We start from the raw sequence: 27,063 nt of genomic DNA on the forward strand, positions 1-27,063 counted from the left end.
CGGGGAGCCTGCGCCTATCTCAGGAGTCATCGGGCATCAAGGCAGGATACACCCTGGATGGAGTGCCAACCCATCGCAGGGCACACACACTCACTCATTCACTCACACACTCACACCCTACGGACAATTTTTTAGATGTGATGTCAAAAAAAATATGTCTAAAAATAGTAAACCCCTTAAAACGGCTACTATTAGCTCCTTTTACAAAACTGCTTTGTAACATCCTATGGATATGTAAAATATGTGTAGTACATATTTAGTTGTAGACTGATGAGTGTGAGTTTTGTAGAAAGTATTCCCCCTAAAACATGGACTCTCCCGATCACCCCTATCCTTTGAACTGAAATGGACTGTACCAAAGTTTGTGCCGCGGTTTTCAGGTAACGGAGCGGGAAGAAAGTGAACGGTAGTACAGAGTTCAGCTGTGCTCTGTAAAGCTTAGATAAGAAATAGGTGGATCTAATTTTCAAAGTGTACATTGTTTGCATATGTGTGCGTGCATCATAATGTAAGTACCCGAATTATGCATACCTTTATCTGTTTGGTTGTTTGCATGTAATTGTTGCATTCGGTGCTATCATATTCATATGTTTACTTTAATACCGTTACGTGATTGCGCCATTGACTGTCAAATATTAAGTAGTTAACATTCATGTTAAGTGTGTATGTATAAATATGTGTATATTTAAGTATGTCTTTTCTTGGCACAACCACTCGGTAGTAGTATAGCGTAATAGCATAAGTGTTCAGAGCTATTGGCTAAATTAGCACCTGCGCACGTGGAGAAGCAGCCGCTTGCACGTGGGCAGCGCATGTATATAAGCGTTCAGAGTTGTTGCTTGTTTGTTAATCTATAGTATTTATAGTAGTTTAAAGTATTTACTAGTTGATTTGTTTGTGATATTTTTCTATATTTCATGTTTGTTTTATATTTATATGTTACAGAACCACAAACAAGGTTTATGCATCAATGAACAAGATTCGGAAATCACTGGATTGAGACATTGTTGTCCTTACAAGCAACTTTTAGCCTTCAGCCTACCCGAACTAGCAATATAAACGAAGAAATTCTTCAAGTTTGTTTAAGAATTTAGGAGGCCTCCTTCCTTCCCTACTTTGAATGTGGCTACATTGAATGCGCCAAAACCCAGGAGAAAGGAGAGACATGCTGTCTGAGAGCCCTCGCTGTTGAGGTTTATCACAGTGCTGATGAGTTCGGGCAGTGGTGCTGGAACGAGATGAATCGGCTGGGATGGAGAGCTTTCCCCCATGCTCCTGGACCGAGGTGGGATGGTGGCCGTAGAAGAGGGGCTATCGTCGTTTTCCCTGTGCCGGAGCCTGCTGCCGTCCTCCATGAAAAGGGGAGGAGCAGGGAACGGGAAACTCGCAGCCGGCTGCCCTCAGCCAGAAGCCATCGCCAGGAGGCGGAGGAGGATAGGGCCGTCCACCAAACATCCAGCACCACCGCATAGTACAAAGAGCAAGAGCCTCTCGGCTGGGCTGAGGACCGAGAGTGGTGTGGTCTCCGTTCTCTCGTCTCGTTGGTGCATACCCCCAGCGGCTGCGGATGCCGAGACTGGCGTGTCTCGGTGGCAACCCCCGGCCTCTGAGGGGCGATGGGGGTATATAACGCGGAAGGCGAGATGAGAGCTGTGAGGCGGGGCCTGTGGGGTAAGTGATAGTGGGAATCAGCCGTGCGCACACCGGTCCTGCATATCTCTCGGAGGAGATCGGTAACATAAGAGGACGAGCGACAGGACTACGGACGAGAGAGGAGAGGGCCCGGACATGTGTTAAGTTTGTGTTTAACATGAGGTGGCCGCCGGTCTTTCACTTCTGTGTTATTGTTTGTTTATTTTGATTAAAGTTTGTTTAAATGTTCGTCCGGGTCCCGCCTCCTTCCTTCCCTACTTTAAACTTTGCTACATCCTTTTCGATTGTAGACGTATGGCGAAATGTTTGAATAATCAGACTCATGTTGTTGATCGTAATCCTATGTGACTCCTGAAGCCAAACGCCTTTTTTTCCCTATGGTTCCGGATGTAACAGCCTGGCTGAGACTTAAGCGGAAGTACGTCATGCTCCCGCAATGTATATATACCCCATGGCTGAATTGTCGTGCACTCAAGGGGGTGTGATCACATGGGAAAGTCAATGTCAATTTTATTTATATAGCACTACTGAACCCAACCATGGGTTGACAAATGTGCTGCACAATAAAAACTGTTAAAATAAGACAATACACAATAATTACTAAAACAAAACAATACAATATAAGTAGTCAATTATCAAAAAGGTACGGTTTCAACATGGATTTAAAAACAGATATTGAAGAAGCAGATCTAATAGAGAGGGGCAGAGCATTCCACAGTCTAGGTGCAGAAACTGAGAAAGCGCTTTCACCCCTCCATTTCAACTTCGACCTTGGGATGCATAATAATCTCTGGTTGGACGACTGAAGAGACAAGAGGGGCCGATGTTCAATCAATAGACCTGATAGATAGGCAGGAGCCAAACCGTTCAATGATTTAAACACTAAGAGAATATTTTTTAAATGAACTGGATAGCGCACAGGCAACCAGTTCAGAACGTAAAACTGGTGTAATATGATCTCAAAGAATAGTTCTACCCTCTATTGTAAACAACAGACAGACATCTGACAGTACTTGTTTCAGAGATGCATTGCAGATGAGCAAACAATCAAATAATAATTAAAGCTGCAAGCAGCATTTAGCGGGTTCGAGCGATTTAAGGCATCTAAGGTACGTCTGCCATCGTCGACCAGGCTCGGGAATCGCACCATAACAGATCCAGGACGGACGACACTCTAGCGCACAAAGTAAAATGTCAGAAACATTTAATATAGTTGCAGAGATATAGATCTTGCTAAAATGTTGCTAAGCTAATCCCTTTGGTTGCTATGGGCATGGAATGGCACTTGCCAATTTATAACACATCAAACCACAAGTCATGCGAAACAACCCTAGTGTATCTACGATGCTCTATTGCAGAGATAGAGGTCTAGCTTAATAGTTGCTAAGTTAACAGTTTAGTTGCTATGGGTGGGGTATGGCACCTGCTGCATTGTGATCTGGTGACTATAAAACAGCCATTGAAATGAATGATATTTCACCTTTTTGACTGTTATGAAGACATGCCCCTTCCGATGACCATCACATTTTGCATGCTTGTTTTGCGTCATAATATGTATAATAGTGCTAAATGGCAAGTCAGTTGGATTATTTATTAAGGAGTAGCGACATTTAAATTACATGTTTCACGTTAATATAATAAAGGTGTTATGGCCTGTTATGGTCACACAAATGAAAAAGTACAACATGTCTTTGATAATTATTTATCTAGAGAGTCCAGAGAATTGTACTGTGGTGGAAATTTTGAAAAAACTGGAAAGACCTAAAATTAGTGTGCAAAAGTAGGGTTTTAAAATTATCACCAATAACTCGGGAACCGATTGATTGACTTCAATGGATCAAGAGGCAAAGTTGTTCAGAATGAGGAGCCCTATCATATGTTATCATTAGTTTGTGTAAATGACAAATGTCACGTGATACACAATTGTTTTAGCAATGAAATACGTGTAAATTTTGACTTTTTTACTGTTATAGCGCCACCTATTGTTCAAACGCCACGTTCTTTTTTAGGTGACCTCAGAGCGATGGTCTGGCCCTTTTAATGGACAAGGCTCCTCCCATTTTTATATTTTGGCGCCCCTTAAGCGACCGTGAAAGGAAATTTCTACTTTTTTTCGATAAATATTTACAATCACTTTCCACAGAAGTCATCTGCATTGTTTTCGTTCCGATAATTCGAAAAATCAACGACTAGTTCGCGAAAGTATGTTTTTATCATCATTAGCGATAAATCACGAACCTTTCAATCGACAGAAGTGGTTCTAGAGGCAAAGTTGCTCAGAATGAAGAGAGCTATCATATGATGTAAATAGTTTGGGTATATGTCAAATGTCACATGATACACAGTTGTTTATGCACTCCAAAAGCGTTATTTCGCCCCCCGGTGGCCGAATAAGTTCATGTTTCTTACAGACCTTCAGGACCATGGGACGAATAAGGCCAGTTAGTGTCGTTTCAATCAGCCTTTGTTAACCCGGTGTAATGAGTGCACAAAATTAATCGGCCGATGGCGGCCATGTTTTTTCAGATACGCCAATGTCCTTTTAAACAGTCATGGGACATGACACAAAGACACACCATACCAAATAATAAGTCAAGCGGGCAAAAGGTTGCCTATTTATAGCCATTTTTGTGTTGATTGCTATTATAGCGCCACCTGGTGGCGGATCGCCGCCTATTTTTTAATGTGACCTCGGACTGAGCGTCTACGTATACGTACCAAGCCCCATGAAGATATCGCAAACAGTTCACGAGTTATGGCCATAACTAAATATGCCACTTCCGGTTTGGACTTTTTAGCGCCACCTAGCGACCGTGAATTGAAAATTCAACTTTTTTTCGATATTATTTACATTCACAGTCAACAGAATACATCAGCGTTGGTTTGGTTCCGATAGGGCAAAAATCCAGGGACTAGTTAATTAGTGCTAGTTAAAAAATGCTAATTAGCGAAAAATCTATAATGACGGAAATGACATCGGAGATATACGTTTTTTAAGTTTGAGCCAGTGATTACACTGATATAAGACACTTGGGTGTGCGACAAACGGTTTAGGAGTAACAAGCGCAAACGCGTTTTTAATCTCTGTAGCGCCACCTATGGGTCGATTTGGCTGGCTCCGTGTATCCGAGTAGCGACAAGGACTAATTGCTCTGTCGGCCTTAGGGTTTGGGCTGCAGTATCAGTTTTAGGGCAGAAAGATAATAATAAGAAGAAGAATAAAAATCTTAACAAATATAATAGGTTTCTAACCCTTCGGGCTCGAACCCTAATAACAATATATGTCTCCCATCAAAACGAATTTCAGTGAGTGTAAATTATACCGAATATAATAATGCTATAAATAAACCGGGGATATTGTACCATTTAATAATAACTTTTTGTGTAAGAGAACAGAGTTTTATGGCAATAAACAATAAACTCTATATCTTCCGTGTTTGTCTACAATCCAATGACAGATTCAGAATGTATTTCCTTTCAAGTCCACCAACAGACTCCTGATCTTCCCAATGGATCAGGTATGAGCCAATCACAGGCGTTTAGTGCCAAGGTGGACCAATCAAAGTTACAAGGTGCGTCAGGTGAGGGTCAAATCGAAACTAAAAGTCTGAGTTCGTTGTGTGATAAGACGCCTTCTGTGAACGCGGTATCAAAGCTAACAAGTTCTGTCTTATTTATCGGTAAGTTAGCAATTTAGGCACTTATTATAATAAGAAGTTTTTATTTTAATATCATAAAATGTGTTTATTATATACGTTTCGGCAAAGTTGAGATCTTATGACTCACATTGAAGTCAACTCTTACTCAAATGTGCTGTCAGCTTCAGTTTGTCTGTGTATTCCGATGTCATATTTCAGCTGTACAAAACAACTCATTTTGCTGATTGAAATCGAGAACTTGTGGTTCTAACCAGGTTATTTTAATAGTATTGTCTTAATTTTAAATATACTGGTTTGTAGCATGAACAGTTTTACCATTTAGGCTGCATTTCGTTATTCTTCCCGTCATTTCCATATCGAGCAATACATCGAAAGTCTTGCACATGTATTTAATTATTTATTTATAATATATTATTTATTAGAATGATTTTGCTTGTTCTATAAACACCATGTACTGTGTTTTACCTCTCTGTGTTTTTCTGTTTTTCTTATTTGCTCCTGCAAAGCTGCTTTAGAACAATGCACATTGTGAAAAGCGCTATATAAACAAACTTGAATAGAATTTACGTTACGTACGGCACTCCCGTGTTCTTGCGTTGTTTTACAGTAGCTATACATTACCACAGACAACACTCTTCTAACATTGTTTTACCTTTTGATCTTAACAGACACTGTGTTGTCTCATTTATAAATAGAGAACAGTGACCATCACTTGTTTTTTGTGCTATTGTAGTAATTTTATGATTTGCTGGGAATCTCACTTCAGATGGCGGAGTACAATGTGAAATCCACGACGCCGTCCACTTACGGCCAAACGGACCGCACCTTTATAGTGGCCAGAGCCGTTAAAAAACAGAGTTCCCCATCAAACGCTACACTCGATACTGCGTTTCAAACGCTATGGGGGAACAGACTTTGTTCGACCGGTTGTGAAGCACGTGTGTCAAAAATAACCTCGGCAGGTGACGTGGCTAATTACACATGCGGGTTATAAATACGCGTGAATGCGGACGCGTCATCAGGTTCTTTTTGTCTTCCGCTTTGGGAGTCTAACTCTTCGTTGTTTTCATTCAAAGAAAAAATATTACTAAGATTCTTGCACTAGTGACGGAGAACTTTCTAGATTACTTGGCCTAGTGTAAAAATAAGCAAAATAAAACCGTGGCTGACTTGGAATCGGAGATGTGTTCCTCCCTGATCCTCTCCAATTTCGATAAGCATGAGTTCTGCTTTGGGGCTGACCATGTCGCCCAGGGACTTGAGGGAGAGTGTGAACTCCGTGATATCTTTGAATTCCGAGTTCTGCGTGCTCGGCTCGCCTTTTTTAAGCGAGACCGAGACACCTCTTCCTCATCCTGGGGTTTGCGGTTTGATCTTGCTGAGGCTCGGGAGACGGATCCGTCCGCTTCTGGAGCATGCCCCGGCACTTCTTCTGAGCAGGTGGAGGACGAGGCTTCCCTTGTTTCTGCGGGGTTCGATAGCATATAATCAGTGGAACAGATGAGACAATTCCTTCAAAAACATGTTTTTGTGTTGTTGAAAGTCAGAATAGGAATGGAAAAAATATGGTATTATTTCCAATGGAATACAATTGCTTAATATGCCATTTTAAGCTAAACATGTCATTAAACGAACAGGGTGGACTGACGAAATCAGAATAGCGAATAGAACCGTCACTAAAAGTCCCAGTGAAAGAAAAGACCAGTCTTATTTTATCATGAAATATTGCAGCGTTTATAGCAGAAAGCTTATCATTGTGGATCATTTTATTTATTTATTTATGTACCCTCATAATCTTGAGTTAAATCGGGAAATGCACTTCCGCCCTGAAATGACTATCCATCTTAAATGATGTAAGAACTGAAACAACTAATCGATAGAATCAATAATAATCGATAATGAAAGTAGTTGTCAACGAATTTCATTATCAATTAGTTGTTCTGTGACGTCATTTGTGAGCTGCGCAGATATAAATCAGGTCTTCTTCCCTTTTAAAATGACCGTTTTAGACGTGTCTCTCCGTGCTTCGTCTCTCTGTGCTGCGCGAGCTGATCTGTTTTTAAGTCTGATGGTGTCACAATTACGCTTTAGATTAAACGGGTTCTTAAACGGTATTTGCACTGCAAAATATGGCATCACGATTGCAGACGGCGTAAAAACTGCCATGTGACGGCATAAAAAACGCTGATTTGGTTGCACAGAGAGCGCGTTATTTACACTCACCAATCTCGGTGGAAGCAGCAGACCATCCAGGTATTTCTCGCCTACTGTTTTTTGCATACTGAGGTTTCGGACATACTATTTATGACTCATGCTCATTTACGCTTAAGCCTGGATCAGATTATAGTATTCTCGGTCAGATTTTATCCCGATTTCCCCTCCTGAGAATCTTTGAAAAAATCAGGTCCAGAACCTCGATTGGGTCCGAGGTTTGGCCCAGATTATCACGTAATTTGAGGCGTTCACAGATCGAATCTTAAACCTCCCGATCTGCTCCGAGAGAAATCTTAGCCGCCCCTATCATATCAAACATTTTTAGCCCATTCTTCCTGGCAGAACTGCTTTAGCTCTGTCATATTCTTTGGACGTCTCATGTGTATGGCCCTCTTCAAGTCAATCCATAGCATCTCTATTGGGTAGAGGTCAAGGCTCTGACTTGGCAACTCCAAAAGGCAGATTTTGTTTTTCTGAAGCCATTCTGTTGTGGACTTTCTCCGATATTATAGGTCGTTGTCCTGTTGCATCACCCACCTTCTACACAGTTTCAGCTGACATAAAGACATTCTCACATTATCCTGAAGAATTGTCTGATATACTTGGTAATTTATCTTCACCTCAATGATTCCAAGATGGCCAGGCACTGATGCAGCAAAGCAGGACCAAATCATGATGTTTCCTCCACCAAACTTTACAGTTGGGATGATGTTTTCATGTTGATATGCCATGCCCTTTCTACAGCCGATGTAGTACTATGTGTTTTTTCCAAATAGTTCAATCTTAGTTTCATCACTCAACAAAACCAGAGTGTTAATCTGCTCTTTTGCAAACTTCATGCGTGCAGCAATGTTCTTTTAGTAAGTAGTAGCTTCATTCATGGTGTCCTGCCGTGGATACCCTGCTTGTCCAGTGTTTTATGTATTGTAGACTCATGAACAGAGATGTAAGCAAATACCAATGATGCCTTCAAATCTTTTGGCTGTCATTTGGGGTTATTTCTGTACCAGATTGATGAGTCATCTTTGTGCTCTTCATGTCATTTTGACTGGGCGCCCACTTCTTGGTAGAGTAGCAACAGTCCCAAAGTGTCTCCATTTGTAGATTGTTTGCCTAACTGTAGACTGGTCAATTTCTGAAGTCTTTGAAATAACTTTGTAACCCTTGCCAGCTTTATGTAAACCAACAATTCTTAATCATAGATCCTCTGAAAGCTCACATAACTCACATAAACTCACATGGTTCACATAAGCGTGTTCTTGTGCAGAGCAAACTCCAAAAGTTTGAGGGGTTTTTATCAGTCAAACTTATTATCTTAAAGAGACTTCAGGTGTCCAGGTTCTATTAACTCAAGGGTTCACATACTTTTTTTCCATAAGCACTATGAGTTTTTTTGGTTGTTCTCAATGTCAGGCAATTTTTTTATGTTATTAATTTTAGACACATTATGTTTGTCAATACACTTAAATTAGATGAAGATCAGATCACATTTATGACAAATTTATTCAGAAAACAATGAAATTCCAAAAGGAATTTTCTTGCCACTGTATATATATATATTATTCAAATCTACAGTATGTCATAATGGTATCATTTTCATGCTTTGATTTGCTAGGTCAGGTGACATTCAGAATGACCAGCACTGTCATACCTATGACTTCTTCAACGCTCATCATCCAATTGCAGGCACCAACACAAACAACGCCAGTGACAACGGTGTTAAATGTTCCTGTGCCTGTCTATTTACAACAGTCAGCAGGAGTTTCACCTTGTCGTGGACTTCAGGGATTTCTGACAGGCCAACCAAAGGCCCTTGGGGTTAGAACTTGTTAATTATCCCAAATAACTGAAGAGTTCAGATGGAAAACCCTCTGAAAGCCACTTCCGTCAAAGTATAATATTGAGTAAATGCTCTCCACACATAGAACAGTATGTTTCTCAAATCATTCGACTTAAAGAACCCGCTACATACCAACCTCTGACTGCTCTGAAATATCTGCTATTGAGCTGAGGTTGATAAAAAAATGTTCATTGAAACGAGGGGTTTGCATCTGAACTTTTCATCTGGTTTCTATTTGTGTGAAGTGAGAAAACCCTGGAATACATGGTAAATATTAACAAAACATACACAATGTTATTTGAACAAACATGAGATTAGTTTTAACATTTACAGAGTACAATGGTCAAATTAAAGTGTATCAGTCACAGAGACGATAATAATAATCTGATTTTACACATCCGCAAATACAATGACATAATAGTTAATATTTAATATTTGATGTTGCCCTGTTCAGACTGTATATGCTCATTTTGTCCTACACAGACGGTCCAGATAATGATTGGTGTGCTGACTTTCCTGTTTGGCATTGTGTCTGTAACAAATTCAAATTCCATCTCTGTCCTAAGTGGTATCGTTTTCTGGGGATCTATTATCGTAAGAAACAATCATCCTATCAAGTGTTCTGTCTTTTATAATACAAGCTACATATTTCAACACAAGCCTAATTTTTTGCCTTTTCTCCCCTCAGTACATTACCGCAGGCTCACTCTGCATTTCTGCAGAAAATAAGATACATTTACCCTCCAGTGTGTGTTTGGTATGTAAACAGCAGTTATTACCTTCAGGGGTCCAAGCACTGTGCAGAAATTACTGGTGGGCCGTTAACGGCGTTAACGCAGTGAGACTCTTATCGCGCGTTAAAAAAAATGTCGCCGTTAATCTATTCTCAAAGTTGTGTTGGGAGCTGGGTCTATACTACGCAAGCTATGATGATTTTCACCTTGATATTTAAGCGCGGATGTATACCAGCTTAACTGCACTGTACGGGGCGAGAACGAGATTTTTCAACTCGCGTGATTCGCGTCATTCGCGGAAGCAGAAGCCGCCTCATCATTTCATAACCAGGGCTTCATTCGCGCGATTCGCGCAGCAAGTAGGTCTATTGGCTCTTTGCATTAACACATAAATCACTCGCGCTTGACGCGCCATTCGCGTTTGGTCTGAACACAACATAAAGTTACTGTGAAATGACCACATCAACGTGACGTACTAACATGGATGCAGCTATGAAGCCGCCGGGTTGCTTCAGGGAAAATTTATTTTTAAGAAGCTTCCCAATGGAAACATTGACAAGACTAAGGTTGTTTGCACCTTGTGCAATGCGGAATTGGTTTAAAAAAAAACTTTCTCTCAACAGGTAGTGGTCTAGCTTTAGTTGAAACCAGTAAATTTGTATTGGCACCTAATGTATTATGGCTCCTGTATGACATATCGCTTGTTGCTCCCTCACTCTTTGTAAGTCGCTTTGGATAAAAGCGTCTGCTAAATGACTAAATGTAAATGTACTGTAGGAGCTCTTCCAGTCTCAAGTACCACCTAAACGCAAAGCATCCCTTAGCTAATGCGGAAGTAAACACAAGTACATCTTATTGAACATAATTTATTTTCATCACCAATTATCATAGTAGAACTTTGTGCAACAAGCAGTTTGTGATGCATTTTGGAAACAGGAGATGAGCCCCTGGTCTAATGCGCCACCTGGCTTGAGACACCCGTTCTCAAAGACTTACTTTTAGTCATTATTTGGGTAGCACACATATTCTGAATGCCTTCGGCAGAATTCAAATGAGACATTTTAACCTAGATTAATTCCTAGATTGAAAAAATATATCTATGCCCACCACTAGTACATTTACATTTCTGCATTTAACAGACAAATTTATCCTAAGTGCATTTAAGCTACTGTATACATTTCTGCAGTATGTGTGTTCACTGGGAATCTGTTGCTACCACTGATCCACAGAACAAAGCATTTTTAGGAGGCAGAATTTCCAGTTGTTCCTTTTGCCACCAGTATAATCGCTATAAATGAATTAAATCTGTGAAGATTGACTGGACTGTGAAAACACATTTTATTGGATGACCTAATCTTTCACATAAGGCAGTAGTGCTTGGACCCTATGTTTGCTCATTTATGTGCCAGTTGATCACACTGCATATACATTATTTGTACGTTAACCAAGTTTTTTATGGCTGTAGGTGAATGCTTCACTTGGAATGAACATTTTCAGTGCTATAACTGCAGGCACAGCACTTATTTTATTTTCACTGGATTTGGCCATAGGACCAATGGGCTATTATTACTGCGACGGGTATAATGACCCTTACTGCAATTCATATAGACAGGATGAGGTAAGTCATCAACTTCTATTTTGACATTTATTGAGTAATTACAATAATTTTTTCCCCTAAACTATTTAAGTGCAAACCCCACCCTGCAACATCTCTGCTTTTATTTCATTAGTCAGCTATGCTATAGCGCTGATTGGCCATTATAGGTTTGATTCGCCTTGCATAAGCGATATGTGCAGAAATAATATCTGGGTGATAACCAGTTCTGTAAAAGTACAAATTAGTCACCTGCTACTTAACGGTGACAGAGAGTTTGTCCTCATTTTAACTGAGACTGTCCAATATTTAAACACACAACAGTAACTAAAATAGCAGCAGTGGTGTGATGGAATCTATTCACACCTAGTGCAAATAGCATATTATCTTAGCGCTATATGCTACACTGCAAGTTAAATGCTAGTCTGCAAGTTAAAGCCAAATTTTTATATTAAAGACCAACTTTTACCTACCCCCTAATTTTACCCTACACTTTATTATTAAATAATTGTTTGCTATTTTTAACATTTCATTGAAAATAAAGGCGTTATGATTTGATATGTGATGGGAAAACTATCCAGCACAAAAAAATATAATTGAAATAATAATTGTAGAAAGATTCAAAGTAGGGAAGGAAGGAGACGGGAACCGGCAGACATTTAAATAAAGTTTTAATATAAACAATAACAGCCGGCGGCCCCTCACGGCCAACCGCCGGTGAACAAAACAAATCCCCAAAACAAAAACACGGAAGTAAAACATACATACAAGCGTAAAACATGTTCGGGCCAGGTCCTCTCTCATCGACGGTCCAGTCGCTCGTTCTCTTATATGCTCCCGATCTTCTACGTGATACGAGACCGGTGCGCGCACAGCTGGCGCTCGTTAACAATTACTCACCGGTCTCGAAACACGGTCTCGAACCACGGTCTCTCCCCGCCTACTCCACAACATACCCCCATCGCCCCTCACAGGCCGGGGGCACCCCCGAGACTGTGCTTGCTCCCCCCTCCCATGGGGAGGCTCCCAGTCTCGGAGTACCTTTCCCCTGGGGGCATGCAGCGAGGAGACGAGACAACGGAGAGGGGAGCCCTTGGAGCGACCGGAAAGAGAGTGGGGAGAGAAAAAAAAGAAAACGGATGCAGGCTCCGGCCTCTGGCGGACGGCGGCAACTCCCCCTCTCCCGCTTGGACGATAGCCACCCCACCTCGACCCAGGGGCGCGGCAGCAAACTTTGCTGTTCCAACGAAGCTTTGGACTTTGAGCTTTTTCGGGCAGCCACTGGTGGACGCCCTTGGTCCGCGCTGCCCGAACTCTCCGGCACCGCGAGGCCCCTCAGCGGCGAGGAAACTCCGACAGCATGTCTCTCCTTCCTCCCGGGTTTCGGCACCAATGTAGAAAAGCTCAAGGCAAGGAAGGAAGGATACGGGAACCGGCAGACATTTAAATAAAGTTTTTATATAAATAATAACAGCCGAGGGCCCCTCACGGCTGACCGCCGGCGAACAAAACAAATCACCAAAACAAAAACACGAAGTAAAACATACATACTGTTAGGGTTTCGGACAGGGGAGAACCCAATTGCACGCAAACATGGAGAATCCCAGGATAAACAGCTCCACAATAGGCAAAACAAAACCCACGAGGGGGAAAACAGGAACAAGAAATAATATACAAGCACTGTATGAAGACTGATTGAACACTATACTAAACAAACACTTAACATTAACAAGACTAAAGACTTACTAGACGAGACTGGATAACATAGACAGGAACACGAGCATGGGAAACAGGTAATCCAATTTACAAGGCACAGAGTGTCATGATTCCGCTATCATGTCATGTTTATTCTTGTTCTTGGAGTGGAGTCATGGCATAGCCTTAGGGTTTTGTTTGAGAAAGTCATGGCTTGGTTTATATATGTCACGCTCTTTCTCGTGTCTCGTCAGTGTTTCCCGCCATCTTGTTTCCTTGTTAACCTTCCCATTAGTGTTTAAACCCCAGCACCTGTTCCTTGTTAATTATCCTTTGTCTGTCTCCCCTTTAAAACACCCTCGTGTTTATTGTCCTGTGCTCGTTCATTGTGCTTGTAGCTGTACCCTGTATCTTGTCTTTGCTCTCTTTTAGCGTGATACCTTTATTAAGTAGTTACTGTTACCCTTGTTCCTGTTCTTCGTTGCATCTGTGTAGTCTTAGTAAGTGTATTCTAGTGTTGTTCTAGTGTTTTATTTTTCTAGTCTAGTAAGTCCGTGTCCTTGTTTTCAATTACATATAATCCTGTCTTGTTTTCCCCATCGTGGGTTTTGTTTTGTCCTTTTATAGTGTATTTTTGTATAATAAATATCTGTTTACCCCATACCATCGTCTCGCCTTGTCTGCCTGCAATTGGGTTCTCCTGCCATGTCTTCTCAGACAATCCATGACACAGAGAGCATAAAACACAATGACCGAACACAAGACAATGGAACACGAGGAGTATTTATGGGGAACAAAAACAGGATAATTAATGGGGACCTGGTGACAAAGATCAAAGACTTAGGGAAAGCTAACGAGACGAAAATGGTGGGAAACACAGGCGAGATACGAGAAAGCGCATGACAAGCCAATATAAGGAAAGCCATGTCTTTCCAAAGGCTATGCCATGACTCTGCTGCAAGACCAAGAATAAACATGACATGATAGCGTAATCATGACACATACAAGCGTAAAACATGTTCGAGCCCGGTCCTCTCTCATCGACGGTCCGGTTGCTCGTTCTCTTATATGCTCCCGATCTCCTACGTGATACGAGACCGGTGTGCGAACAGCTGGCGCTCATTAATGGTCTCGCACCACGGTCTCACCCCGCCTACTCAACTACAATAATAAAAAACAGTTATCAATAACAATCAGAGTGAATAAAGAAAACACAAAAAAAACTCAAATATGGTGCAAATGACTATTATACTACTATTTATTTATTTTTATTTTAAAGTCATTTAAGCTTTTCTATTTTTAGATTTACACAACATATTTTAGTATTAATCTACGGTATTATGAAATCACTAGATATGCGAGTCATGGTGCCAGGGGTGTGGTTTTACGTTAAGTGGTTTGAAAAAACAATGATGCGTTGTAGAAGAGTTCAGGAGACTCAGCTATGAAGTCCAGAATCCTTCTCCACTTCTCCTACAGTGAAAGCAGTGAAATATAACAACTGTAGAAAGGTTCAATAAAAGGAAGGAGGCGGGAACCGGCAGACATTTAAATAAAGTTTGAATCAAAATAATAACAAACTACAAAGACAGCCGGCAGCCTCTCACGGCCGACTGCCGGCCACTAAAACAAACTATAACAAAAACACTAAAGGAAAATCAAAAATCAAAAAGAACATACAAAAAAATTTAAACATGTTCGGGCCCGGCCCTCTCTCCTCGATGGTCCGGTTGCTCGATCTCTTATGCTCCCAATCTCCTCCATCTCCCGGCCTACTCCACTACAATAACATAACAATATAACATAACAAAATAAAAACTACAAACATGGCACAGAACAAAAATTTACTTCAAAGTCCACAACAACAGGGGCGCTCAGGCAAAATAGTGACAATACTCGTGACAATACTTTAATTATAAGTATTAATTATTAATGTTTGAACCTTAAAGATTCTGGGCTGTGTAGGCTGTAAATGTTTTGTTATTATTATTTGTGCTGATGTTAATTCTTCTCTCAGACTCTCTTCAGGGGAATCAATGGTGTATTGCTGTTATTCGCCTTCCTTGAGTTTCTCATCTCTATCTGTCTGTCTGCATTTGCCTGTAAAGTCACCTGCTGCTGTTGTCCTCCTCAGGTGAGTTATGCGCCAAATCAGTGCTTCCCAAATCTTTTTACACCTCTTATTTCCATATTAAATGGAATTATACCATGGTCTGTTTGAATACTTGATTCTGATTGGCTGGAAGGTGTGCATCAAAACCGTGTAATGCATGGGTAGTTCCATTCAGTTTGATTACATTTGAAATTAACTGACAAAAAGAACTGTGATTTTCACCTGTCTGGTCAAAGATTACACTATAAACATCAATAACAGATTTATTTTGGCAAATGACCATAGTAAGCGGGATAAACCACCACTTGCCGTGCATTAAAGTATTTTAATGTACTCTGCTTTGCGTCTGGTGGTTCTTGGCCACCACGGCATGCCTTTAAACCCCTTGATCCACGGCTAGGTGGGGTTTATCCCTTACACCACTGGTCGATCTTTGAGACGTTACCTGACGATCCCTGAAAGTCGGCTGATAGGAAAATAGTAAAGAGAAATATATTTTGCCTGATGAATGTTCCGTTTTGCAAGTGCATCGCTCTTTCTCTTCATTCAGTGGTTGTATGTTTTGGTTCTGCAAATTATGCAAATTGTAAGTTTAAGTTCTGCATTAATCATTTCCTGGCTGTGTAAATAACCTGAGTGAGTTTTTAATGTGACCGTTATCATTAATCACATTTCAGGGTGCTGGGGGACTTCACGTGATCGCTCTTCAGTGTTTCTAATGTTGGTGGTCAGTGATCAAATGCAAAATGACTCACGCATGCAGTGGCCTAACTGTCATGTAGAGCTCACTTTATTGTTGCGGTGCATTCTACTTAAAATCTGTTTAATCATATCATGTGACAATAAATGGGAGTTCTTCCTTGATGTAGACGTTTTTGTGCTTTGATTCCCAAGCAAGCGCCACGAGCGCGGATGATGCACTCATTTCATACTGTCCGCGTATCTACAGTCCTGGCTCTGTCTTCGCGAATATAACTTATGAGTGTGAGCAATGGGATATGGTGTGAAAGCGGCGCATTTTAATGTTGAACTTGTATGAAAGACAGCATCAATCTATCCACAAAATGATGTTTTATTAACTAAGTTCGGGAGGAGCAGATAATCAACTCGGCTGGTCGGCTATCAGCAATCACAATCGACCTATCAGTTCAAAAGAGAGAGAGAGAGAGTCTCTATAAATAGTCAAGACATCTTACCTTCACCCTCTCTTCAGTCTCAAGCATCGAGAAGTTTCGTTCGATGCTATGTTCATGGATGTTTAGAAGTAATAATCACATCTCGAAAGTTTTTCAACAGCGTTGCTCATACACACGCAAAGGAGAAGCTTGTTTGCATAAAAATAAAACAAAAAAAACAATCTCTAAATGGATTTGATCAACTCAGGATGTAAGGTATTCAAGGGCTCCTACTGATCTCGAAAACGCTGCAGCAAAGCAGCAGGCCCGAAACGTAAAGCAACATTTCCACTGATATTTTCCCCGCAGTTTTGGGAACTGATCCACGCTGGTTTACGTCGCGCCCGTCACCTCGTTCGTTCCCAGATGCACTTGTTGCCAGTACGCTAGCTCGCTGCTAAACGCTGGCTCATTGCAAATGCTAGCTCGCTGCTAGCGCTAGCTCACTGCTAACGGGACACGAGTGTTCAGACGCCGGCACCAGTAAATATATGCTAAGATCGCAGTATTTTGACCCAATCCAATAACAATACGCTAATGCAAACACGTTAACATTTCAATGGGTGAACACCCATCTTCTGCAAGAGAAACAAACATCTTGGGTGAAATAATTAATCCCATCAGTCCATGCAGTCACAATCAACCCAGACTAATATTCCGATACCTAACAATCTACCATGTAAAAAAACTTAGGTTAACTAGTGTTTGAACCGCCGAACTCACCGTTATGCAAGAAGCTGGGTGAGTACAATCTTTTTAATAGAAAATACATTTAGCTCTATCCACTGCCATGCTGTTGCAACGGCTGCCCAAACAATGCACGCCGCCATTACCTTTAAAGTAATACCGATGCGTGCCGCTGTTGTGTATTTAACGGTTGCTAAATGCAAGATAGATCACCATCGTCTATCGTCTGCCAACCTGAACCCAACTTCGAATATCTACCCCAGCATAACAGCAATTTTAATGAGAACGTTTGGGTGACATTGTCAAGCTCATTCTCTGAGTCTTCCTGCTCGCACATAAAGCTAAGCATCATATACACACCGGAATAACTCCATCTTCAAGCACATGTATCACCTACTCAAGTAAACTTGCAACTATCGTTTTCAGACCTTGTACGTTCACTCAGGTGCCAGTAACATTTATACGTCACAAACTTGCCATGCGAAACTAAACATCATCGCATACCTGCCAGTCATTTGGGCTATCGGGCAGTCCCCGGCCAGAAGCAAGCAACTCCCCAGACCTTTCAGTATCAGATTGCGGCAACATAAAACCACTTTCGACCACATGTCCAGATCGAACCCCTGCCCTCATGAGGAAGAGCCTTAGATCGAGAGGTTGCAGCAGCCGGCCGCCTCAAACCACCCATCAGCCAGCACGGTTAGCGCCACGAATTCCCAGGATGCCATGGACCACCCAGGCGAGAGATTCCCGCAGATCATCCCTTCAGCGTCGTTCCAGAGCACAGCTCCCGCCAATGCCGTGCCAGCAGCTGACACTTCTAGCCACACAAGTTACGCTAGCTTACTACCACCCGGAGCCCTGGCTCATGGATACCCCGCCCAAGTGTCTTGGCCAGCGGTGCCTACGTCGCCCTCTAGCGTGAGGCTGCCTCCGCTAGTGACTCGGGCTCTGATCCCGAGACCTTACACAGCCACTTTAGAAGCCGCCGCTAGCGCGAGCATGTCTCGGCTTGCCACTCAAGCAGCTGCCATCCCCTCCCTTCTCTCTCTTCCATCAGCAATGCTAACACACCGGCAATGGAACCGCCTCCTGTCTCAGGAACCATCAGATCACAGATTCTGGCAGAAGTTCAAGCTGCTAGCTTCTCTACCAACACCAGCACCTCCTTATTCGGAACGGATGTTCCCGTAAATCACCAACTAAGTACTCACTCAATTCTATCATACAAGCCGTCTCACTCAGGACCCTTCAGTCTGACCTAACCGCGTGGAGGAGTTTTAAGTCATTCCACCAAACATACAACATGCCTTTTTCCAGGTTCTTTCAGCTTACCATCACCTCATTCAGGTACCTAAGAGGAATTCAATTCTTCCACAAACTCATTTTTAACTCAACCTGCCCAGCTATAGCCAGTACTCAAGCCTCCATGCTCATCAAAGGAATACAAAGAGCTCAACCCGCCTGCCCGGACACAAGACAACCTATAACTTTGGATCTATTGACCAAATGCATTTCTACCCTCCGCAGAGGTTACCACTCCATGCACACCCCCCGCACACTCAACGCCATGTTCACTCTGGCCTCTTTTGGATTTCTCAGATGCTTTGAAATGATCACTACATCCAGCTTCAACCCTACAGTACACCCACCATCTCTGCCTTAGCATTGCTTGATGCAGAAACAATCACTTTCCACATTAAGTTAAGTAAGACGGATCAATTCAAAAGAAGCCATTTCATCTACATATTCAACCTTCAATCAACCATCCAGCCTTACCAAACCCTCCTTGCCTACCTACATTTCAGGAGATCACACGCAAAATCCCCATCCGACCCTCTCTTCATAGATGACTCCGGTCGTCCAGTCTCACGTTTTTGGTTCCAAAATCATCTTAAAACAGTCTTGCGCCAATCCGGCATCCCCAAAGAACATTTCTCGAGCCATTCCTTTCGCATGGTCGCAGCTACCACAGCCGCCCAAATAGGTCTCTCCCAGCCTCAGATCCAAGCTCTTGGTCGCTGGACGTCAGAGGGCTTCAAAAGCTACATCTGGTTGGACCGCTCCCTCATCAAAGAAGCCCGTCAGACCCTAATCTCCCAGATCCTCTAGCATCAACCTACCCTCATCCCGTAAACTCAGGAAGAACTCATTCATTTCAGATCATTCCCTTAGAGGCCAGCATCGCAGCAGCGACCGGCCACATGGGCCCGCGCCTCCATCTACGTTCTTCAGCAGCAGACATCCTCCCCCTTAGAGCATAGCATCACAGTAGCAACCGCCCCACACCGGCCCGTGTCTCCATCTATGTTCTGCAGCAGCAGACATCACTCTCTCAGAGGCCAGCATCGCAGCAGCGACCGCCCCACAAGGGCCTGTGCCTCCATCTGTGTTCTGGCTCAGCAGACATCCCCACCCTTAGAGCCTAGCATCGCAGCAGCAACCGCCCCACAAAGGCCCGTGCATCCATCTATGTTCTGCAGCAGCAGACATCATTTAATTATAGGCCAGCATAGCAGCAGCGACAGCCCCACAAGGGCCCCTGCCTCCATCTACGTTCTCCAGCTGCAGACATTACTACCTCAGAGGCCAGCATGGCAGCAGCACCCACAAGGGCCAGTGCCTCAATATACGTTCTGCAACAGAAGAGATCATTCACATAGAGACCAGCATCGCAGCAGCAACCGCCCCACAAGGGCCCGTGCCTCCATCTACGTTCTACAGCACCGGACATCACTCCCTTAGAGGCAAGCGTCGCAGCAGCGACCTGCCCACAAAATCCTGTGCCTCCATCTATGTTCTGTAGCAGCTGACATCACTCCATAGATGCCTGCATCGCAGAAGAGACTGCCCCTCAAGGCCCTGCGCCTCAATCTACGTTCTGCATCAGCAGACATCTCTCACTTAGAGGCCGACATCGCATCAGCAACCACCCCACAAGGGCACGTGCCTCCATCTAAACTCCATCTAAACAGCAATCACAGCAATCGACCTATCAGATCAAAAGAGAGAGAGAGAGAGTCTCTATAAATAGTCAAGACACCTTCACTCTCTCTTTAGTCTCAAGCATCCCACCACCACCCCGGCTCCTCACCTGGAGCCCCTTGTCTCCAGCAGGACACAAAAGGGGGTGGGGAGTGTTCCGGGATTAGGCTAATGCCGGATTCGGAGCCCTCACCCCGGACAGGGGGAGTTCTCTGAGCTCGGAAGAATTAACAAGCTCAGAGCCCTCTCCCCGACAGTACGCCAAATACGCATACCCTCAAACCTACTCAATTATCTGCATAGGCAAACTCGTGAATTGGTGATTGTGAATGATCCGCAGGTCTGTCAGTGATGGTGAACAGTTCTATCTCACGTGGGAGTTTCTGGGCGATACCGATGTTTATTCGGGTTTTCTGCTGTTTATTTGTCTCGACTTCGCCTGGCGGCATTGATTTTCTATTTTTGGACAAGGCAAATTGACGCTCTATTGGCTCTTGTTCAGAGTAAGTGTGGTCCTCAATTAGCGCAAATTGTACTTCTTATTGCAATGAAGAACCGTTTCTATTTCTAATAAAACACACGACCAGTGACTTGTTCTTCCTCATTTTCTGCAGCTCCTTGTTTTCCGTGCGTATTCCACGTAGTGGGGTTGCAAGCATCTTCAAAAACACAGCCGAAGAAGAACAACAGAGTCTGTGCATCCTCTGTTTTACGAAACGCGCTCCGTTTGTCCGTGTAGTTCTACTGTACAAACATGGCGGTGCAATATGATAAATAACATGTTAGGGTGTGCCCGCTGTGTATGCGCTTCAAAATGGCTCATTCTAAGGTAATATAAACATTTCGGTTAATTTTGTAACTTATTTCTACCCCACTTTTTGTATCCTATATTACATTTTGGTCAATAAAGCCTTAAAATGTTACACACTGGACCTTTAACCTATCCTTGTTGTAATTTTACTTCGGACCACTGGAGGGTGCTTATGCCTTAAAGGTGTCCACATGTAGCATCCATCTAGGGCGAGTAAGGTCAAAATAATTTTTGACTGCACCAAATGCATCAAGCGTACAGGCATGCACTGTTCGTTGTATTTGGATGTGAGTGCAGATGTATAATTTTCTTTATTTTATTTCATTCTATGAGTTAATGTTTGAGTAGGAAAATAAATGACATAAACGAAATGTGGTGTCGGCTCTTCATTTATCTGGTCACGAAACGCGTCAAAAAGAGTCCAACACAATAGAAACCAGCGAATAGCTCCGACATTTGGTAAATATGAGCAAAGAGGGTGTAAAAATAATTCCGCATCGTTTCTCCTTTTGAATTTTGAACAAACAAATCTACAAAAAGTAACAGTAACTTTATATACCGATAACATTGGTCTACGTGAATGAACTAAGGAAAAAAAAACTTTTGACCATAAAACATTTATTGTGGTTTGGTAGTCATCATTTACAAGCATAACACTAAATTCGTAAAGAGGCATGATCATGCTATGAAAGGTATTGAGACCTGGGAACACTACATTATCTCATGTCTACCTTATGGTTATAAATTGTGAACCAGGAACGTTAGTGTGCAAAATAAAGAACCTGAGCACAGCCAAATGACTAATAAACTCAAAAGTACCAGACAGTAAAAATAATTTTAACACATAAGACTTTCAAATCCAGGAGCAGGAAGGCTAACATATGGTCTACAACCGTTTGGCAACCCGTTGCCTCTTGCAGCTAGCGTCACTGAGTGTAAGTCCATCAGATATTTATTCGTGTCCGATCACTCTCTCTGTTTTCCACTTTGTATTATTTGTTGGCTCTGCCATAGTGATGGTTTGGAGAATTGCGTTGAACTAGATTGATTCATCTTATTGTTAGCTGTTGGCAAAACTGTCCCAGGCAATGAGTAAAAATGTGCCGTATGCCGTAAAGCAGGGGATAGGCAGGGCTTGTACCGGCCGAAACACCAAAGTTACAAGTGCAATTTCAGCTGATAGGAGGCTGCTTAGGTAGCAACGTCAGTAAAATTCGTCCAGCTAAAAGTTGTCCTACCACTAAAATAATTTTAGAGACATTCATTTAAGTTATAAATGTGAAAATACAGAAATCAGACACACACACACCGATTCCAGCACCCCACACAAAAAACAGTCCATACACACAATATGCACGTGCACTAACACACATAGACACACACAGACGCGCAGACACACGAGCACAGACGGACACACAGACAGTGGTTATCACTGAGAAGCACACATTTAAGATGAAGGAGAGAGAAACACAGGTCAAATATTATATCAAAAGCTATTTTAAAAGACAAAAAATTCCTATATGTAATATTAATTTTAAGTAAAACTTAATTGTCTTATTCTACAATATAGACAAACCCCCTTTTTCAACAAGATTTTCAACATCTCCAGTCCATTAATTCTTATTGATCATTACCCTGATGTTGGAAATTAGATTTTTTACTATTTTAACTATTTCCTTAAAGCCATTTTGTATTTTGTTAAGCTCGACAGAATTTATATTGCACATCAAAACTAGATTCTTTGGTTTTAGAGAAAAACATTTATTCATAATGTGATATTCTCCCCACTTCAAATTGTTTTACATAATATTGGAAATATTGGAATATTGTAGATCTTATGAATAAAATATTGAAAGGAGAAACAATGCAGATTTATTTTACAGCCTTCTTTGCTCAAATTTACCATGTTTACATTTGTTACAATAAAAATATTTATTTGCTAAATTCTTCACTCAAATGTTAAAACCCATAAGCTTTTAACATATACAATTCTTCTCCACAGGAATGTTGGAGATTGCGTGAGTGTAAATAAAGTCAACTAAGCACACCTTGGGTTTCCAAACATTGAATTTTTGCAGCCGTAGGGAGTTCATAAGAAGCAGCATTTACTGTAAACCAAATTGCTCCAAAAATGTACAGTTGAAAGAAAAAGTATGTGAACCCTTTGGGCTTACTTGGATTTCTTCATAAATTGGTCATAAAATATGTTCTGATCTTCATCTAAGTCACAACAATAGAGAAACACAGTCTGCTTAAACTAATACCGCACAAACATTATACGTTTTCATGTTTTTATTGAACACAACATGTAAACATTCATAGTGCAGGGTGGAAAAAGTATGTGAACCTTTGGGTTTAATAATTGGTTGACCCTCCTTTGGCAGCAATAACCTCAACCAAACGTTTCCTATAGTTGCAGATCAGACCTGCACAACGGTCAGAAGAAATTTTGGACCATTCCTCTTTACAAAAGTGTTTCAGTTCAGCAATATTCTTGGATGTCTGGTGTGAATCGCTCTCTTGAGGTCATGCCACAGCATCTCAATCGGGTTGAGGTCAGGACTCTGACTGGGCCACTCCAGAAGGCGTATTTTCTTCTGTTGAAGCCATTCTGTTGTTGATTTACTTCTATGCTTTGGCTCGTTGTCCTGTTGCATCGTCCATCCTCTGTTAAGCTTCAGTAGGCGGACAGATGGTCTTAAGTTTTCCTGCAAAATGTCTTGATAAACTTTGGAATTCATTTTTCCATCGATGACAGTAATCCGTCCAGGGCCTGAGGCAGCAAAGCAGTCCCAAACCATGATGCCCCCTCCACCATATTTCACAGTTGGGATGAGGTTTTGATGTTGGTGTGCTGTGCCTTTTGTTCTCCACACATAGCGTTGTGTGTTCTTTCCAAACAACTCAATTTTGGTTTCATCTGTCGACAGAATGTTTTGCCAGTAGTGCTGTGGAACATCCAGGTGCTCTTTTGCAAACTTCAAACGTGCTGCAATGTTTTTTTTGGACAGCCGTGGCTTCCTCAGTGGTGTCCTCCCATGAAGTCCATTCTTGTTTAATGTTTTCCTTATTCTAGATTTGTCAACAACAATGTTAGCAAGTGCCAGAGATTTCTGTAAGTGTTTAGCTGACACTCTAGGATTCTTCTTCACCTCATTGAACATTCTGCGCTGTGCTCTTGCAGTCATCTTTACAGGACGACCACGCCTAGGGAGTGTAGCAACAGTGCTTAACTTTCTCCATTTGTAGACAATCTGTCTTACCGTGGACACATGGACATCAAGGCTTTTAGATATACTTTTGTAGCCCTTTCCAGCTTTATGTAAGTCAACAATTCTTGATCGTAGGTCTTCTGAGAGCTCTTTTGTGCGAGGCATTGTTCACATCAGACAACGCTTCTTCAGAACAGCAAACTCAAAACTGGTGTGTGTTTTTTATTGGACAGGCCAGCTTTAATCAACACATCCAATCTCATCACATTGATTGGACCCCAGGTTGGCTGACTCCTGGCTCCAATTAGCTCTTGAAGAAGTCATTAGCCTAGGGTTTCACATACTTTTTCCACCCTGCACTATGAATGTTTACATGTTGTGTTCAATAAAAACATGAAAGTGTATAATGTTTGTGCGGTATTAGTTTAAGCAGACTGTGTTTCTCTAATGTTGTGACTTAGATGAAGATCAGAACACATTTTATGACCAATTTATGAAGAAATCCAAGTAAGCCCAAAGGGTTCACATACTTTTTCTTTCAACTGAATTTAATGTTAAAAAAAGGTTTATCAGCTTTCATGTGACATGCATTAATCAGCTTTATGTTTTACATGTATACAGTAGATGTACACTTCTTTTTAAAGTACAAATGTCCTCAATTGTTTCGTCTTCACTTTAAAATAAAGTTGACATATATTTGTAAATGTGAAGATTTTAGTGTTACTATATACATTTACTTATTCGCTTAAATTCCTTGGATACTATTATTTATTGGTGAAATCACAAAATCATTTCATGTCTCTCAAATTCCAGTCCACCCTGTTACACCTGTTACATTGCCCATTAAAATCATAAATATATGACATGAATCACATGACTTCCTAGAAGCGATGTCATATCCTTGGAGGGAAAGCAAACTTCAAAGAATGATGTAGTCACTCTTAGTGTCAAAGTGATCTAATTTTAAAAAATTATTCTTAATTAAACATCTGACGATACCTGTACCTTTGTGATAAGCATCTTTGCAGCGCGTCACTCCCTGATAATGGAAAATGGTCAAAGAGGTGGGGTGGGGTGTGGGTGGAAGATATGATAAGATACAGCATTGTACAGTGTACAGAACAGTGTGGTTTAAAAATGTGTAATACTCAAACTATCTGCCAGTGTTATTACATTTCTGCCATCCCACAGAAAGAAGGCATTAAACACCCACATGTGCATTTTTTCCCAAAGGTGCAGTCTGCTCCGCAAGTTTTACCTCCACAGTCCTATGATTTCAGGCCCAGTTATATCAACTCTGAGATAAGAGAAAGAGTACTCTCAGTGTGGAAAAAAAAGCATTATTTATATTTAGTGTTTTGTGTCCAACTACTGAAAATGTGTGAAGCACTCAATAATGGGCTCAACAACTATTACATAATATTATTAATAAAAAGGTTTTCCCCTTGCAGATACCTGTGGACAGCAGATCTTTCATCCATCAGCATCCTGCAGAACGTCCCCCGCAATACAGCGAAGGCAAATAAATATCAATCTTAGAAAGGTGGACAGTTAAGTGAAAAAAAATGTGTCACTTATGAATACAAAATATATGGTAAAATATGATGTCTTTTCTTGAGAAATGAAAACATGAAAAGAAATGAAAAAATCACTTTATCAGATAATAATGACAGTTTTTCCACAACCATATATGTGTAAACTCTATCTGTTTAAGACTTAAATGTTTTTCAGATTTTTTGAGTTAAGTGAAGAATGGTGCATAAACATCTGTGAAAGTGGAAAGGCTTGAGCAACTGTAATTGCTTAATATAATCTGTAGGAATAGAGTGAATAAAAATAAAGAATGAATAAAAAATGTCTGATATGTGTCTTAACCAAAACATGAAAAAAGTTTGTTAAACAAGGGTAATTGTCACATGTGCAAGGAAGAGGAGAAGAGAGGATCATGTGATATGAGATTTGATATACTGCAATTATATAAAAGATAAAATGCCACCGCAGCAAATTCAGCAGCTTTTATGTTGGATCCACTTTGTCAAGACAAACTTGTTTGGATCAGCCCCGAATTTCAACTACTGTCGGCTCTCCTCTATCTGTGTTTCTTACTGTAGCTGTTGATTTGAAGTTTTCCCGTGCTTCGCTTTATTGAGTTAATAAAGACACTTACATTTGATAAAAAACACCAGGAGTTTACACTAAACTAGTGTAATTGTTAGGGTTAAGGTTAGGGTAAACTTTTTTCAATTCAATATTATTTAAATAGAGCTTTTCACAAGTCCTGTAATCCTGTCCACCTTGTTCCTGCCTTGTCCCTTAAGAAGTGAGTTGTGATTTTTTTATGGTTTAGTTCTTGTCTTGCCCCCTCGTGGGAAGTGTTTTGTTTTGTTGGAAGTGTTGGTTCTTTATCTACCCTTGGTTCTTGTTTATTTTATTTTTGCCCCCTCAGGGGCTTTTTATTTAAAAAAAGTTATTGTTTGCAAACTGCTGTCTGCGCATTGGTTCCCTCTCCAAATTTGTGACTATTGGAATCAGCACTGGGAACGTACAATATACCAGAACAATTTGCAATAATTTCAAAACAAACATATTTGTTAAAGTATGTTAACGGCTTTAACGCAAGTCGTTTATGTATGAAACAAAGTGAGATAGCCAGTGCGGTGGCAAAAAAACTAAACTCCACAATATATGTAT

The 27,063-nt window shown here is 41.4% G+C and overlaps 1 protein-coding gene across 4 annotated transcripts; it reads left to right on the forward strand.

The window, feature by feature from the left end:
- The first annotated feature begins 291 nt into the window (after nucleotides 1–291).
- LOC130437997 (membrane-spanning 4-domains subfamily A member 8-like) lies at nucleotides 292–26,372 on the forward strand. Of its 4 annotated transcripts, XM_056769728.1 has the most exons (9): nucleotides 292–508; nucleotides 946–1,671; nucleotides 9,142–9,344; nucleotides 9,850–9,960; nucleotides 10,055–10,123; nucleotides 11,566–11,718; nucleotides 15,407–15,523; nucleotides 25,606–25,672; nucleotides 25,822–26,372. In XM_056769728.1, exons 2-9 carry the CDS (start codon nucleotides 1,617–1,619, stop codon nucleotides 25,896–25,898), a joined length of 852 nt encoding a protein of 283 aa, XP_056625706.1. In that variant the 5' UTR covers nucleotides 292–508; nucleotides 946–1,616; the 3' UTR covers nucleotides 25,899–26,372. The 4 variants fall into 4 exon arrangements, with proteins under 4 accessions (XP_056625706.1, XP_056625703.1, XP_056625704.1 ...); XM_056769725.1 differs by lacking the exons at nucleotides 292–508; nucleotides 946–1,671 and adding an exon at nucleotides 5,153–5,333; XM_056769726.1 differs by lacking the exons at nucleotides 292–508; nucleotides 946–1,671; nucleotides 25,606–25,672 and adding an exon at nucleotides 5,153–5,333 and having other exon boundaries at nucleotides 25,824–26,368.
- Nucleotides 26,373–27,063: the final 691 nt, after the last annotated feature.

The sequence above is a fragment of the Triplophysa dalaica genome, chromosome 16, assembly GCF_015846415.1.
Source record: "Triplophysa dalaica isolate WHDGS20190420 chromosome 16, ASM1584641v1, whole genome shotgun sequence".
In the NCBI taxonomy this organism is placed as follows: Eukaryota; Metazoa; Chordata; class Actinopteri; order Cypriniformes; family Nemacheilidae; genus Triplophysa; species Triplophysa dalaica.